This window comes from Nipponia nippon, unplaced genomic scaffold, assembly GCF_047370975.1.
Source record: "Nipponia nippon isolate SJK-2023a ecotype South Korea unplaced genomic scaffold, ASM4737097v1 scaffold_1, whole genome shotgun sequence".
Lineage (NCBI taxonomy): Eukaryota > Metazoa > Chordata > Aves > Pelecaniformes > Threskiornithidae > Nipponia > Nipponia nippon.
Window position 1 is genome coordinate 122,123,740 of NW_028262290.1, and position 12,450 is coordinate 122,136,189.

At 35.1% G+C, this 12,450-nt stretch overlaps 1 protein-coding gene across 1 annotated transcript in view; it reads right to left on the bottom strand.

Moving 5' to 3' along the window:
• The window catches only part of STT3B (STT3 oligosaccharyltransferase complex catalytic subunit B), a 53,903-nt gene that overhangs the window by 18,364 nt on the left and 23,089 nt on the right, over positions 1 to 12,450 (bottom strand). The window contains exons 3-6 of the mRNA XM_087770810.1: positions 10,490 to 10,777; positions 8,711 to 8,776; positions 5,010 to 5,109; positions 300 to 398 (exon numbers count right to left, since the gene is read on the bottom strand). Of these exons, the coding sequence (XP_087626936.1) occupies positions 300 to 398; positions 5,010 to 5,109; positions 8,711 to 8,776; positions 10,490 to 10,777 (553 nt within the window). The remainder of the gene's footprint in view (positions 1 to 299; positions 399 to 5,009; positions 5,110 to 8,710; positions 8,777 to 10,489; positions 10,778 to 12,450) is intronic.

Genomic DNA, 12,450 nt, shown 5'->3' on the forward strand with positions numbered 1-12,450 from the left:
AAGGCAACCATTATATTGCAAAACAGTAGAGATTATCAATGTGTAAAATAAGCGCTTGTCAGAACGTGTACCTGATCCAGTGTTATGGAGGCATTTTACCTCTATTAGCTCACACAAAGAAGGACAATGTGTCAATTGGAAAGAAAACTTCCCTACAGACACTAAATTGTGCTTCTTTTTATTTAATAATTTGGTTTGTTAGTATGTATTCTTTCTGATACAAGGAAACAAAGCCACAAGGGTTTGAGGTTTTCTTGTGCTAAGCAGGCTGTTTGGAAGCAGACATTTAATTTTCTTACCTGCAGCTGCCATGTGTTCACTTGTTCTAATTGGCTGAAATCCCACAAAAGGTATCTGCATCGATAATATTAACCCCACAATGTAGAAAGTGCTATATGCTAGGAAAAAAAAGAGTGAGAAGAGGGGAAGAAGAGAAAGGTGGGAAGAAAATGAATACACACATTCCAAAACACATTGCTTCCATAGTAGAGTCCATCCTCCCCCAATTTCAGTGACACTGAAACAGAACCATATCATTCTAAATATTTCAGCCATCCTATTTATCCTATTTTCCTCCTTCGACTAGAATAAACCTGTTTATAGCATCCAATTTTAGGGGAAGTAGCAAAGTATTGTTGTTCCTAATTGCGCTGTTTTTCCTCCTAGGGAAATAAACCATCTACCTAAGACGCTCTAGCCTGGAAATAGTTTTCTCTTCCTATCTTGTTTTCATGGGTCATGGGTGGGGGAAGAGCTCTCAGATAACAAGTGACAAAAGCTTTCTGTATGAGGAGAAATTGAAGGGACCAGACCTCAAAGCAGCAAAACATTTAAGAGCCCACTACCTATGTAGAAAAGGCAAAGAGGTATGCTTGTTCTTTTATTAACACAAGAGCAGAGGCATGCCAAGAAACTGAAAATAGAATTAAAAATTAAGCACATGTATTAATACATTTATATCAGCCATGTGGACTCATAACTCCCCAGAAAGCAGAAGCCAAGAGCATCATTAATCTTAATAATATGAATTATTATTATGTATGCACTAAGATTCATATACTTTATTTTGACAGGGTTTTGGTCCTCAGTATTCCAGGGTGAAGAAGAGAGAAATACCAACTCTGAGGCTGATTACATTTGAAGTAACCAGCCAACTTAAAGTCCAAATGAAGTTTTGTTCCTTCAGTGGCAAATCGCAATAATCCACCTCCCAGATTTTTAACCACTCCTACAAATCATAAACCACTGTCTTTGTTATGGCCTTGATCTTATGAAGAGATCCCTGTTCTCATACAACTCTTTACTAACCTCCATGAGAACAGGTTTGGGGAAGCACATCATTTACCAGTGGCGTTGTGTCCATGGCACCTGTGTGGTCTCACTGGGGGATTATGCTCCCCGGGGTACTGTAAGCTTTCCAAAAGTCACAGAAGTGACTGCGACGATACTTCCAACCACTTGCTGTCTTCTCTGGCGTATTCTTTCAGGCATCTGTAGTACACTAATTGGCCTAACTACTGATCTATTCTCTCTTACATCACTGAAATACATTTTGCTGTAGGAAGCTCAATTTTTGAAGAATTCACCACAACATAAATCATTTACTGTAGCGTGAAAGTGTTGCAACACTGCCATCCTGTGGAAGTTCAATGATTGGCATAAATCACTACATTTCACATTTGTTACACCTTTGTAAATCATAATTTTTAAGCCTTGTCCTGCAACTGTACCTTTTATGCCCACTTTTTCCAACCCATCTCCATCCCTTACTCCCACTTCTTTCAAACAGCTATCACATACGTCTGCCTTGGTATTGAAAAAAACCTGGCAATTTACAGAGCAACACAATTTTTCTAGGAACTTAGATACATCAAGGTGATACATCATCACAAACTTTCCGTGTTCCTTTACATTCTACTGTGTGCACAGTCTTTGCAAAAGCAAGAAGTTAATTTTGATTCCTGCAAGCTACTCTCATGGTTATAACTTTGACTAGGTCAAGAACAAAAACATTCTGACCTACTGTGGTTAAATTCATTTTACAAACCATTTTAGTTGCTGTACAGTGCACAAACACAGGAAGAACCTACTGAAAAACTTCTCCAGAGAGCACAATCAAATACTGGACCACACACAATTAATCAATTAATGGATTATAATCACCAGAAATAAACACTAATGACCTGAAGTTTTAGAATACTGAAGTAGTTGATATAAATATATGCCTGCTCACTATTTAAATTATAAAATCTGATACATAGAACAAGGAATTATTGAAATTTAAGTTTTAAATTCTGGAAGATCCTTAAGTGGTTTTCTTATTAAATATTTTGAAAAGTATACAGAACTTAAAAATTGTACAGGAAAAAAAAAAAATCAGACTGAAGTGAAAATTACCAAGTTTCTAAAGTGTGCAAGCATGACTTAAATCTATATTAGTACCTTTCCAAATATAAGACCATTTACTCTTTAAACATATGATAACTGCAAGAGAAACTAGAAGTACAATAATAGAAAATAATATATAAATGGTTCCCATATCTGAATAAAGATGCTTTTACCTATACAAGTGCTGCTAATACACTGGAATCATAAGCACTTGTTCTTAATTATTAAGCTAGTAAGATCTGAATGAATGAAAGATACAGACCACTGTCAAGACAGAAAAAAAAAAAAAAAAAAAAAGCACAGCTTAAGCTTTCAAATGTAGGTAGCATGATCACCATCGATGCCAACTGGGTCAGAAGTTATCTGGCTGATAAATTTATCTGCCTGCAAGTCATATTTTAAAATTGGCAAAAAGTTCACGTCCTGGGAAATTTTTACTCATTAAATGATTCTGAATTACACTGCCAGGCATATCAGATCATATCGCATTAACCTTTTCTTTGGTGTATGAACACCCATATGAAAAATACATACCAGGAAACGATCGCCTTTTTAAAAACTTGGTGCTACCAAATATTGTTCTCTATGTTTACGTTATTATGTTAGAATAAACATTCATCTGTTACAAAAGTTAAGCTCAGGCTAGTTTAAAATAAAATTAAGCAACTGATCAAGAGATTAAAAACCTCCAAATCCTTGACAATAGTAAAATGGATGCATATTTTACTAGCTACTGTCAGCTGCCAATTGCTTACAAAAGTTTTAGCTGCACATTGGTAGTTTTTTGAGAACGATGAGACTGCTGCAGGCACACTAGAACTGCACATCACAGAAACTCCAAAAATATCTTTATTCTCGCTACTTCAATGAGCTTTTGTAAACTCTTCTCCCTATCTGAATAGTTTGGAAGTGAAGCACACTTTAATTTCCTTCTAGAAGGAACATCCTTCTTGAACATTCTTACCTGTTTTACAAAAACATCCTGTTAAACAAACCTAGAAATCACATGCTAATACGAGACGTACAGACTTCTCTGTGTGTAAGGCTTCCCGTGAAAGCTTAAATTAAGCCCGCTGTTGCAATGAAACAGCAGAGCAGCAATCACATTTTCATTCTGACAACTCTGATGAAGTACACCTCCCTCACAGCTGAAGGGCAATAACATCTCAAAACACTGTAGCTATTTGCAAAACAAACATCTGCCAAAACCTTTAATTCATATGAACCTGCAGTACTATTTTCCCCAGATGAGTTCAAACACTAGCTCATTCAAAGCTGAAAAAGCAAGAGTGCTTATTCTTTATTGTTTCTGGTTACCACATTGCTTCAGGATTTTATAATTAGTAGATTTAATTTTCTCTTGCCTAACTCACAGAAATTGGAAAATGAAAATATTCAATGAAACAATTTTAAAAGCACTCCAAGATAAATTTCCCCTTAAGTTATGAAGAAGTAATCGATGAAGAAGTTAAGTAATACTAACATTAAAAATTAAAGGTGGGTTAGAGCTTTTTTTTTTTTTTTCAAAAGAATTTCCATTTCTGAACTACACAAATAGGTTAACAAAGAAGCATGAAACCAATATTTATAGTTTTGGTAACAAAAATACGAAACTGAACTTGAGTAAACTGAGTAAATATTATAGCATATAATGGTTCAAATATCTATGTAAATATAGTAATTTCTCCAGCAGGCACTAAACAAAAGCATTAAAATAATTAAAAATACAAAGAAAAAACAGTATTAAAATGGGTAATGAAAATGTATTTACAAATATGAAACATCCTGTGATACTACACTTCAACTCATACTATGTTCTCAAACTATCTATGGTAAAGATTTCACATTAGGGAGTCAAAAACGTTCTAGCTAACTTGTAAACCTCTGAATACTCAAATTGCTTATTATTTATTTCATTCACACACCTACACCATGGTCAACTGATTTAACTGGTAAAGTCTCTGTAAGAACAGTTCACAGAGTATTTAAATGTCAGGCAAATCAATTAAAAAGTTAGTCTCCTAAGATCACTATTCACACATTCCTGAAACTGGCAGGAAGGCTGACCCATTAACCCAATAAAATTGTAAGGATTCACGTGGAGTGGACACTTTTACGCTACTTTTTAGTCTAGCTTATAAAAAACATCCATGGCCGCTTAAAATTCCCTATGTCTTTCTTATACATGTCACAATCCACTATATGCATAATTACTGCTGTACAACTTCTTAAAAATAGCAATTGTTAAACATACTAGGAAAAGACAAAAATATGAAACATTATTACAGACGCACACATACTATATATATATATAAAATATATATTAAAAGGATTCTACAAATATCAAACCATCCAATTTTTTTTTTTCAGTGCACGAGAAAGGAAAAAATTAATCAGCAGCTACATATGTGAAATTTTGAAAGTGTATGTTTTAACTCCTTATTTCCGTGTTGTAGAAAATAACTGACTATAATCAGTAATCAAATTAATAAAATGCAACCTGATGCAATTACTTAATTGTCATTTGATACAAAACACATCAGCATAATTAATTTCATGATTCGTACAATTAATCTCATGATTCAGCAATTGAGAATGACTGTTCAATGAACAAAACTTACCGATGTAGACCCTCCTGCTGTATCTCTGCATCAGCAAAAGAACAAACACATGCAGTGGAATAAGGTTGATGATGAAAACATAACCACCCCATGCAGAGACCTATGAGAAATGGAATAGGAAATTAGATCCGAAAATATCTGCAAATTCTTAGGATAGCTGATGCTGGATTTATACATCCTGATGGTCTAACAAGAAAACACAAACCCCATCTAGACAAGCAGTCAGAACTACTAGTGATACCACCAGAATCCTTCTCAATATTTATTATCAAAAAAGAAAAAAAAAAAACAACATCAAAACCCCACATATCAAAGTATTAAAGACTTTTGAAATGGGCTGGTGGATTTTCAAGGCTATCCTTCCTCCTCCTCCCAAGCTAATCTGGTCACGCTAGCAAACAAGAAAGTGATGCTGGGGGCTTTTTCCCATGGTAAAGGCTGCAGCACAAGGCAGCAGCAGGAGTCCCACGTAGGATCCAAAATTTTCCTTTGACATACAAATTTAGCACCATGCTCTGCACTTTTTGGTGGGGACAGGGAACAGTATCTCCAGCCAGACAGGAGAAAGGGAGCAAGTTACCGTCTGGGAGCAGAACTCCTGGAGCAGAGCGGCCAATGCCAGCTGCAGTGTAAGGAAAGAAACAAAAGGAAGGGGGTGGATGCACAGGGAAGCAGGGCTGAGCACTGTGGAATGGTGTGCAACAACATCGTGGATATTGTGAACCTGTAGTAACAGCAGCACTTGAGAAGCACTGGTATGATGTACTTATAACTGGAACACTACAATGTTATCAACATCTCACTGATTGCTGGTTTAGATAAAGATTTAATGAGCTATCATTACAACGTGTTATCTAAATTTCTAACATATTTAGAAGGGCTAATGTTGACTAGACAATCTGTATTTTAACACATGTCCTCTTGTCAAAATTACAGACTAGACTTCTCCCATATGTACCATGCCTACCCTAGATCTTCATTTTTAGAATGCACTAGCAAATGCGGTTTTCACTTTAATTGTACTCTGGGGCTTAGAATCACGTAGGTATTTTTAAAGCTCTAGAATCCAAAAAGAAACTCAAATGACTATGTTCTATAGAACAGATTCTAAAATATGGATGAGGCCAAGTACTGTTTTTTGATACTAATACTACAAAACATAGCGTTTCAAAATTTGGGGTAACTGATTCAGACAACGTGAAACAAGTAGAATAGAAATCTTCTAAATTTTCTAGGAACTCGTTTCAGATTATCATGATCCTATTCCTAGTTACTAGCATGAACTATCATGGTTTACACAGGCAAGTTTATTTATTGGGAGAAAATACTATATGAAGACAGGTAAGACAGAATAGAATGAGAACAAATGTGCAATTAGGACACTGTCATATTTAGGGAAAGGTTTGAATGAAGCAGGCAGCAGACAGTTTGTATGGACCAGAGACCTGCATCTCTAATTATCAATATATAAAACCAAATCTAAGCACTGAAGATTGTACTGAACTGAAAATGCACTTTGGAACTTTTCAAACAAAACTAAGGCATCCTCATAGATTGGCAAAGAGAGTGGAAACATGCTATTACTTCTACAACGACTGCTTAAATGTAAAGCTTTGTTTTATTTTATCTCCTTGTCATAAAAAGCTACCTGAAGCAGAAGTTGCTTAAGTCAAAAAAAATGCTAAAAATACAAATGCAAGAAAAAACCCTTCTCCTTACGGAATGCAATGCGATGCTATCAGTGAAATTACCACAGTGAGTTAGGTATGTATTTTAAGCAGATTGAGGTATCAAGAAAGATTTCTGTCAGTCCATGCAATATCCATTTCTGTTTCAAGGAGCTGTTCCCCAAACTCCCCATGCAAGGACTGACTCTTACTACCTCAAAATTGTGATTTGATTTAATTTTCAACTTACACAGAAAACATAACTAATTCCATCAGAGAAAGACAAATGAATACTATATAATGAATAGTACAATTATGCTTTGTCCTAAAAATCTACCTAAGCAAAATGTCTAGAAGGGCATCTTAACAAAACTCTTTCCCAAAGGGAAATACAGTATATGGAAAGCCACCACCAGGGATGAAGTAGGTACACGCTGTAAGCAATAAAATTCTATCATCTAATCACTGAGGCTAAGCTATGGACAAATCTTAACCTTTCACCGGTTGACAGCACTTGAAAGGAAAATAAAAGAAAAAACATTAATTTACATTCAAGGATTGAATGTCACGATGATGACATAGATTCCATACGTTCTGTCACCATGCACACTACTCTAGATCACATCCCCTCCCTCTCGTACAATCCCACAGACCAAGACACTAGTCAGACTAAGATGGGAAGAACTTGTTATTGTGTTGATTTTTCAGCAGTAAAATTGCAAAAGTGTCATATTTGTTATCTGCATATTTATGAACAGCACTTTAGAGGATCTTGCCAATAAACTGCCACAATATAAAAAAGACTACGGCATATAAATATAACAATTCAGAAACTTACTTGCCCGATTTTGTACTGCACATAAGTCTGTACCAAACCTACAGGATCTCTTCACTGTAATGCTATATAAACAGAATGCTATATAAAGAAGTAGCTGTTTATTTAACAACTTGGCAAAAAGGAGGAGAAAGGGGAGGGGGGAATAAATGTAGATAGAGATAGCTCTCCTCCTTGGTGACATATACAGAGCTGCTATTTGCTGTATTAACAGCAAAAATCTCCCAGAAAACCTACTGAACATTAAAGCTAGAGGAAAACTAGGCAGCATCCAGATAACCTCTGAATTAACCTTGTACTTTAAATTAAGGCACGCAAAACAGTTCCTTTTTCTTGCAAGCCTAGCTACCTGACTGTAGAAAAGTAATATTTGAGACCTCAACTTAACCAACACCAAGCAATTAGCTCGACTGTCCCACCACTGGCTATTTTGAGGCTAATTTATTTTTCATATAGCCACAAAAAAAGTTTATCAGTTAGGGGGAAAAAAGGACCTTTGACTGATTTATACAGGAAAATTCCTCACGTCCAAGGTTTCAGAAGATGGAGGAGGGGGGAAACCAATTCCCTCCATTTTGCTATTAGTTTTCTCTCCTCAATTTTACTACTGTTTTTCCCCTCTGTTAGCCCTTAGGAACATCTCTACAACAGCCTCCATTTTCATAGATCAAGAACGAAAAGGGACTTTATGATCGTTTAATCTGACACTGAATTCATTCAGCAGTTCTGGTGGTAAGCTTTACTTTACGGCATAATTATACCCAAAGAAATAGCTTTCAAAGTAATATAAGTTATATAACTTTGTCCATAAATTTTAATAATTATTATTATTGCGTTTTAATAATAACGACACACAGACACATGAATATCAAAATTCTACCTTAATTCACCTGCACCAAACCAACAATCCCACTGAATCAGAGTACCTATTCACAGCATAGGATAAATTTGTAAGTAAAGTTATTACACTTAGAGTTTTTCCAAAAATTGTTTTCATTGTGTTTATTTAAATACTTTAAATTTCAAAATATTTATTATGTCTTTTTACTCATATATTTAAGGTTTTAATAGTAATATGAAGCAACAATTTTATATCATGGCTCCAAAGATTAAAATCTCCTTCTTCTGTTCTTCATCAACATATGGATTATGTAAGCCCTACTCAAATAGTTTAGCTATTACATATATAAAAGGCTTACCATGTAAAAGTAGGATAGACAGCAGCAGATTGTCCAAAAGACCGACCCAGTTTTCACAGACTTCACCTTTAAAAGTAACCAAGTATTTATGAATGACGAACAAATACTGGACAATATTCCAAAATTTCATTCCAAAACAACTAGGGAACTTCTTTAGCACATATAAAATTATATTTGTATGCTACTGAACTGATGTCCACAAAACCAAACCACAAGTGCAATTCATTCACACAGCTTATACCTATCTCTCCGGTTAAAGCAGAGGCAGGATGCAATGCAACTCTCTGCTTCATGATCTGAGGTAGAAAAGCAGTTGCAATACCTCTGTGCTACTTTCTCTGAGACATTACACAACTTTAGAATTCTAAGTGTAGACTATCCATGGCTGGCTTTGGCTGGCATCAGACTCTGCAATTATAGATAATAGAGCTACTCTGTAATTTTGAAAAACTCACTTAAGGTTAATGAGCGCATCCAGATACTACTAAAGGTTTAGCAGGATCCACAAACGCCCAGGAGTATGGTTTTGTCCAAAACTGATGGTGGTGATTGTAGTGTGGGAAAATAGGAATGAGAAAATGACATTAAATAAAGCTAGAAAGTAATCTATAAAATATATTTGATTCACACATAATTCTACAAGAGTTCATGCAAACATTATTGCACTATGCAGTTTAGTTAAGTGTGAGTTCCATAAGAACAGACAACTGCTATCATATCTCAGTTATTATAAAGTAACAATGTAGGTTGATTCTATTCTTGTTATCAAACACACTATACCTTTACAGCTGCAGTTTATTCTAAGTCCAGATTTAAAAAACCTGCATTTAAGTAACACCAGTCAGTCAGTCATGAAAAACTTGAATTCCCTTCCATTATACTCCTATCAACAATATCCCAAGTTCAAAATATTCTAAAGCTAAAAAAACGTGTGAGTACGCATCTGCCTATGAAAAGTAGAACTCTTGACAAAATAATGGGAAAAGCTGTAATGACCATGTACGTACATGGAGACACTCAAAATAGAAAAGTATATGCATTCAAGGAATGCACAAGGGGCAGTACCAAACAGTGTCTATGCTGAATTAACAATATAGTTCTGCTATTTGTGATATTTCCAAAATAGATGCAACAGTCCAGAAAAACTCCATATTGCCTAAACGCCTTCATACAGAACTGCATTACAGATGCAATTCTACATACAGATTACGGAGTGGCAGATAAGCTGCACTAGTAAGTAGGCAAATTAGAAGACATCAGGCTATTTTTTTTTAAGAATGCAAGCAATATCAATATCTTGCTCTGGACAGCTTTGGGTATTTAATTTGGACGCTTAAGTCAAAGCCTAGATCCATACAGTCAACAGCTTCTCCAGAACACAATTCAAAGCACTTTTTATTCAGAGTCTACTGCTTTTCACCAGCTAAATAAGGAGGCTAAAGTTTGATGCTGACATAATACTAATCCCTCCAAGCTGAAAAACAGAAACAACCCTTCTGTTTGCTTTAAATTTATAGACTTATCATCATTATTATTACTACTACTATAGGACACACATACTTCAGTTGAACAGTGCTTTTACATAGCAAACTAAAGAGCATGATTATGGAGTGGTTCAGATCATGTGACTTCTCAGTACTTGCCTGATCAAGAGCCAAGGGGAAGAGGGATGAGAGGAAGGAAAATAAGAATTCAATGGATTCTAAGAAAAAATCAGTCATTTGGTTGGAGGAGGAACCAAAAAACCTTTCCAAAGCAAGAGACTCAGCAATTACTTACCCATAAATAGTATGTGAACTGCAGTGCAAAAATAGCTATGCCTTCATTGTCAAATGATCCTGCTACTGATCGGGATATGTAACCTGGAACTATGGCAATAAAACAGGCAGCTAAAAGCCCTGCTCCCTGGTTCCACAGTTCTCTGGTGAGCAGGAAAGTAGAAATAGCTGTAAGGCCGCTAAAAACTGGTGCTAGGAACACACATACATCTCTTATATGGACTGTCACGTTAAGCATATTTAAAATCCAATGTATAAGGCCTGCTGTCACCATCAGCCCTGGGTATACCTAAAAGGAGGGGGGGAAGAGAAAAAAAAAAACAAACAAAAAGAACCACTAGGTTATTGCAGAAAACAATCATAGTAAGGTTATTTGCATATAATTTGCAACAAAACAGTCATTTCTGAAGCTGATATAAGCAGTGAGCAGGTAAACCTAATGGAATGATTTTAATACTACTTTAATCATGTTTTGACAACACTGCTGAATACCACAGGTTCTTTAAATTTTATCCAAATGTTAACAATTACATATAATCCATTTTGTAAATGAATAAGCAGCATACAGATAATATCCTACCTTGCCTGACATTTATCATATAATGAGAATTTGTCGTTAAGGTATGGAAGCAGAAGCTGAAGTTTGCAAGAGAATTTCAAACTAGCTAACAGCTTTAAGGAAAGAGCAAACCCCAAAACCCTAAGACAAAAAGAAGAAACCCAATAGCATTTCCCAGCCCTATCCATTTTCCTTCAAAATACACCATGCCACTCTTTCACTTCTCATTACCCATGGAGAAAGAAAATGTGCATCAACAAGATTTTTTTTTTTTTAAACTGAAAAGTTGACAGTCAGTTGAGTATTATATATTTGCAAGACATCCGTAGACATCTTTGGATGTGAAGGATTAAAATAAAGTCCTATAAAATTGAATTAAGATGTCCTCCAGGAAAGGTAGCATAGACTTACACAATCTATTGAACCCATCATAGAATATTGGAGAACATTAAAATATTAATAGGAATTCTACCCTCCCACATTTATCAACATTAGAAAAGCCAATATGTACTAGAAAAGTTAATATGGGCTTCACCTGCCTTAGTTTCTTTTGAAAGCTAAGAAGGGCATTGTACTAAATTAAATTAACAGATGACAGAATGTTCCCCTGCACATATCCTTGAGAGACGGTTTTCAAGATAGACTATTAAAACATAATATACCATGTGACTTGCAAAATAATGTATGCAATCAACATTTCAATTCTATTTCCTAAGGGTTTTTACTTCATATAAGACAGGTATGGAAAAAACACATATATAAGTTACATAAAAAGAGTCGCAAGTATCTCTAAGACACTAAAACAAATGGTGATCTAATTGTTACAACAAACTTCCTAAATGAATTTAAATGGTATGCACTATAATGAAAAAGTTTTAATGCACTTTCACACCTTAAGTAACATGTGGCTGTTAACTATTCTACTAATGAACGATATTTGCATTCTGATTTGACAATAGTTTCATACACCTTTCCTGTCTTGTAACTTGCATCGACACCAATCTTACCTGCTCCTGATGTTTCATACAGGTGTCCCACTGATTTAATTTCAAAAGGTCTTTCCCCAGTGAAATCCTAACATTTTAGATACACACACGAAGTCCACCCAAAATACACCACTGGATTTAAACTTATGCCTTAAGAGATTTAGATAACTGTTTTCAAAAAAAAAGTTTTGTTTGCCTTTTTAATTTCATGTACCAGAATTACAGAAGTCATAATAACCTTATTTATTACTATTAGAAGTTCATATGTAAGGAAGTAAAACTCAGTTCTGTATTTCTTGTTCACAGTATGCTGTTGGATAAAGACCAAACCATGTTGACTTACTGTCTTAGTTCCTGCAGCTAAAAATTAAAAACATCTTGCTATTTCCTCTGCAGCAGTTTGACAATTAAAAGCAT